General features: G+C 33.6%; 1 protein-coding gene and 1 long non-coding RNA gene across 2 annotated transcripts in view; one reads left to right on the plus strand and one right to left on the minus strand.

Annotated features, from left to right (window-relative positions):
• LOC107675530 (uncharacterized) overlaps positions 1–1741 on the plus strand; it is a 4114-nt gene extending 2373 nt beyond the window's left edge. Inside the window, exon 3 of the long non-coding RNA XR_001632606.1 lies at positions 691–1741. This is a non-coding gene — a long non-coding RNA (uncharacterized LOC107675530). The remainder of the gene's footprint in view (positions 1–690) is intronic.
• Positions 1742–2475: 734 nt separating this feature from the next.
• LOC107675553 (protein Mis18-beta) overlaps positions 2476–5665 on the minus strand; it is a 7650-nt gene continuing 4460 nt past the window's right edge. Inside the window, exon 5 of the mRNA XM_016469950.1 lies at positions 2476–5378. Coding sequence (XP_016325436.1) covers positions 5292–5378 — 87 coding nt within the window. The 3' untranslated portion in view covers positions 2476–5291. The remainder of the gene's footprint in view (positions 5379–5665) is intronic.

Consider the following 5665-nt stretch of genomic DNA (forward strand, 5'->3'; position numbering starts at 1 on the left):
GATATAATAAAATATTTACAAAAATGTGAGGGGTGTACTCACTTCTGTGAGATACTGTATATATATAAATATATATATGATATTATTATTAATATGTATATATATATATATTATATATATATATATATAATATATATATATATAATTGAAGTGAAAGTGACTTATATAACTTTATTGTAATAATATTTAATATTGTGCACAAAGTATGTAAATGTCCATTGAACAAAAGAAGAAAGAAGCAGTATGGTGCGCATTTTCTTAGCGTCCATTTCCATGGTGACTCGTCGCTCTGTTGAGTATGTATTGTGTGTTAACCGTGAACATACTCTGAGTTGACTGAACTTTCTCCTGGATGCTTTTTGGAGCCAACTCACCCAAGGGTTGGGTTAATCCCAAACAAGTTTAGGGTAAATGTGACGCCAAGTTAACCTTGCTTTCTGGAATATCCCCCTGAAGAGTTGAATCGGGTGTGTTAGATGAGGGAGACAGTGCTGGGCTGCTCCAGGACAGTTTTGAAAACCACTGCATTTCAGAGACATGTTCTTAAATGTGACTCCTATATAATGAATTTGCACAGTTCAGCGTTAATCGCCTTTTTGGTAACTTCATGACAACTTCATGATCAATATTGTCAACCCAGCCCTACCTCCTTGCCTTATCTGATCTGATTCAAATGTCCATTCTGTGCAGAAAAGATCGTCATGTCTTTGTTCTTCAAACTGCTCTCCATCCCGATAAGTTGACTTTCCTCCAGCGTTATTTCAGGGAAGTGTTTGTTCAACATACCAACTGTCACTGGTCTATGAAAATATCATCTCTGCACTTTGGAGACGACAACTGAAGTTGTTTTTATCCATGAAAGAACCATAAACTCATCATGTGTCCAAAAAAGTAACACAATTGTGCCACAGTAAAGAGCATCATCTGGTCATATTTGTTATAAATAAATCAAGTGGAGTACTTATATGTTGCAGGTTGTGTTAAAGTGAAGTGAAAAAGGAAATGGCGAAAGTGCACTTGCTTTGCAGGTAAAACAAATGTACATTTAAAAACGAAATCATGCAAGCAAGATAAAGTAGCTTCATCCAACAATTTTATTATCTGCAGATTAAGTGCCTAGACACATCTCTTTTGAAAAGCTTCTGTCTCTTGCTTGTCTATTTCCATGGCTTAGCTTTAAACCTACAAGTAAAGCACTACTTGGTCATTTATTTAGTCTTAAAATGGCTGAAAATTTAATTTCTGAGACAACAAACTGTAGACAGATAGCTGTTCTCTTAATTCAGAACTCATATTGGTGCTTTTGCAAAACCATGAATCATGTTTTCTGTGTACTTGAGAAACCAAGACCGACAGTGTGGCACACTGACCTGAGCATAAGCTTTATAAATTCCACAGTTAAACCTTTCTAGTGGGAGTGGGGTGCTAATGAGATGCAGGACATAATTAATTATAATTATTTTACTACCTCAGAACTTACCACAGCTCAGACCCACACTCCGATCAACCGATATTCACATGCTTTTCTCACGGTGATGTAAATAGAGTCATTGTCTGTCAAATGGTTTGGGAATCAGTTGGAAGAGGAGTGAGCATGTTTCTTTTCACTTTTTGTACATTATTATATTAATAGGTTTTGGGAATATCACACAAATCATATAGAGACCTTGAAGTTCACTGGTTTGACACTGGCGGCCAAAAGTTTGGAATAATTAAGTTTTGAAAGAAGTCTCTTCTGCTCACGAAGGCTGCATTGATTTGATAAAAAATACAGTAAAAACAGTAATATTGGGAAATATTATTACAATTTAAAATAACTGGTTTCTATTTGAATATTAAAACATTTTTTTTTATTTATTCCTGTGATGGCAAAGCTGAATTTTCAGCAGGCATTACTTGGTGTCACATTATCCTTCATTATTGTTATCAGTGTAGAAAAAAGTTTTTGCTGCTTAAGATTTTTGTGGAGACCATGAGATATTTTTTACATGATTTGGGTAATAGAAAATTAACTGAACAGTATTTATTTGAAATAGATTTTTTTTTTTAACATCATTGTCCTTACTGTCACTTTTGATCAATTTAATGCATTCTTGTTGAATAAAATTATAATTTTTTAAAATCATACTTATCCTAGCTTTTAAATTAACTAAACAAGGAGGTGTATCACAGTTTCCATAAAAATATTAAGGAAGCAAAAATTGTTTTCAGCATTGATAAAAATAAGAAATGTTTCTTGAGCACCAAATCAGCATATTAGATTGTGTCTTGAAGGATCATGTGACACTGAAGACTGGAACAATGTATGCTGAAAATTGAGCTTTGCCATTACTGGAATAAATTACATTTTGAAATATATTAAATATTTAAAATTGTAGTAATATTTTACAATATTACTGTTTTTACAGAATTTTTTATCAAATAATAGCCTTGGTGAGCATAAAAACGTAAAATCAAATACATAAAAAAACAAACAAAAAAAGAATTATTCCAAAGGTTTGGCTGCCAGTCTCTATGAGTCCTACATGTTTTCCAAGAGAACATGTAGAGTGGAATAAACATGCCATTTTCATCCAGTAACATTCTCATGGTTATTATCCTCATTACGCCTGAAGAAAGGCAGTAGAATGGTTAAATGTTAGACCTTGGTCACAATGTTTTGAAATAGTTGTTAATAGTTTAGTATGTTTTAATGTATCACCTCAAATAGATTACGGCAAGTTGGTCACAGCCTGTGCTCGGTCCTCAGCTACAGTGCACTGTGAGCATAGGAATTTAACTTCATCTGTGTTGAGAAAATGTACCCAACTTTTGTTTTTGATACAGTAGTTTCTATCAAATGTATTGGTAGAAGTAAGAGTCTGTACTGAGTATGAATTTTCATGGGAGAAAGAGTAGTGAGGCCTCAGTGTGGGAAATGTGCAATATTTGTTTCTTTCCTTTGTCTTGTTTTGAGATGAATATGTATATTGTACAAACAAGTGACAAGTTGTTCGCAAAAACAACAAAATCACCAATGTCTTCCATTAAATAATGTATAGTTTCATCCGCTTGCTTTAGGGTGGCGGGATTTGTAGTGCCAGCATAAGCATGGCCATGCATGTACGGTAGCGATGCTTGCTGAGTTTAATAGTCATAGTGACTTTCAGTATATGCTATAATAAAGTTGTTTAGAAAATAAAATTAGGCTGATAATGATTTAGTTAATAACCACCATGGATGCAGCATCCACATCTCGATCGATTTGATTGAGGCGACTAGGCGAGTCATTGTGCTCACCTGTGCTGAGTTTGTTCATATTAGTTTTTAATCGACAAACACAGTTGTTTATTCACAGGTAATCACTATTAGTTAATAATAATGTATTGTAGCATGCTGAGGATTAGAAAAATGGTGGTTGGTATTGACATGCGGCTAGCCATGCTGAAATACATATATGTTTCATAAGCACTGTGTGAGTTTGTCCTAGTTTGTACTGTGCAAAATTAAGTTCTGGGCCCAAAATAGTTGACTCCGATCAAAATGACAGTCCCTAACGGGCAGGAAATTTGGCTTGCTGGCTTAGAAGATATTACAGATGTTGAAGTGAAGAGTTTAATTTGATACCTGTTTTAAGATAATTCCTTATTACGGAAACAAAACAGTAGATACTGAAATGCTATTTGGTCTGTAATAATCAAACACAAAGAAGACTACAGTATTCTCGTCCTGATTAGAAAGGGTAACCTAGAACTGTGTTTGTATTCATACCTCTAATATTACATTCTCCATCAGGTTATGGTGTCTCAGACTAGAGCTGTGGGTAGATTATTCCTAGTAGCAGAAACTTTAGATTTTCAAGTAGCATGTAGTATATTAAGTGGCATAAAGCAATTATCAAAGCATTGTAATGTAGATAAATACCTCAATGACTGGAATGCAAACTATATTTTTAAATATACTCAAAGATATGCAAGCCATGATGTGTATTAAGTTCAACGTTTAGAAGCAATAATTAGTTTATGCATGAATTATAGTGTCGGAATAGTTCAGTAGTGTTTGTGAAATAGAAATCTGTAGCATATTTGTGACAGTGGTAAGTGTTTGATCCAGAGCATCACATTGCTCATATTTCGTAGTACAGAACTAGCTCTTAACAGCCCCATTATTCATTGACACCAAATAAATATGTGAAGGTAACACCAAGGGTCTGACAAATTTTAAAGAACTTTTATATTTTGGACAGGTGGAAGAAAGTTGATAGGTAGTAAATATATATATGCAGGGCTTATGCCCTTCTATTGACTTTGCATGTTTACATACAAACCATTGTGGAACGCACATAAGCTGTATGTATATTTACAGCTTATTTTCATTAACAGGAATATGAGCAGTGTTTTTGTAGCAGTTTGTGACACTCTGATGATTCATTGTCTCAGTGAATCCTGGGTAAACAATATATCACAAAACTAAAAAGATCCATTGGGAATCAACTAGTATTTTTTAATAAGAGTGCAAAAAAACATTTGCTGATGCATGGTAGAAGTGGATAAGAAATGTTTTGTGCTGCATGCAATAATTAAACTTTGCTTGGACATATTTATGCAGAAATGTGATAAATCTATGAGTGAACCAATGTTGTGTTTTTCTTTTCAAATGCATGAAATCCCAAAGGTTTATCGCTACTGTAAATTATTCACAGATGTATTCATTAAATGTTACTTTTTTGGATTTGTGTATTGCATTATGAAAATGTAACAAGTCTGTGTTTCAAGAGGCAAGATACAGTAAGTTTTAGCAAAACCAACAAATGAGTTTAAATGGGATAAAATGAGAAGTTCTTATTCATGTTCAATGCAAATAGTGCAGAACATAAGTTTATATGCTTTGACCTGATTTGCGTTGCTGATTTTGCCTCTGAATGTGAAACTCTATGCTTAGTCTGATCTATGCACTACAGATGCACCCCGCATGGTTTTGTACAAAAAAGTACATTTTAGCAATAAAAAAAAGCAGCATGGTGCCAATCATAATCATGTGTTGATTTCTTTCTTTAGTGTTATTTTTTTCAATAGTGTAAGGGATTAGATTAGACATTTTCCTTTAATACAACATTATATACATTTATTTACCATTCTACAATTCCTTTCTCTGCACATAATGTAAATAAAGAAATACAATATGGTAACTAAGTTAATATTTCACACATTTTCAAAGAATTAAACTTATTCAATACATAATACAAAAATATATATACGTTATTTGCACGGTTACAACAAAACAACTGTACATATTCCATGCCTGGCATTTCTTTAGCTTACATTGTGTGTGCACAATTCTTTCATCATTCCCTCCAGAATCTTCACCTGCTTCAGCTGAGCTTCTAAATCCTGCTTCAGCTAGAAAGTGGAGAAAGAAAATTCACAATGTTCAACCCAAATGAGTTGAGCAGCCTATAATATAATTTAAAGGGTTAGTTCACCCAAAAATGAAAATTAGGCTGTGTTTTACTCACCCCAGAGCCATCCTAGGTGTATTTGACTTTCTTCTTTCAGACGAATCCAGTCGGAGTTATATTAAAAATTATCTTTGATCTTTCAAGCTGTTTAATGCCACTCAGCGGGTGTTGCATGCATCAGTCCAAAATAAGTTAAATAAAAAGCGCCCATCCATAAAAAAAAAAAAA

This window comes from Sinocyclocheilus anshuiensis, unplaced genomic scaffold (assembly GCF_001515605.1).
Source record: "Sinocyclocheilus anshuiensis isolate Anshui unplaced genomic scaffold, SAMN03320099.WGS_v1.1 scaffold1097, whole genome shotgun sequence".
Classification (NCBI taxonomy): Eukaryota; Metazoa; Chordata; class Actinopteri; order Cypriniformes; family Cyprinidae; genus Sinocyclocheilus; species Sinocyclocheilus anshuiensis.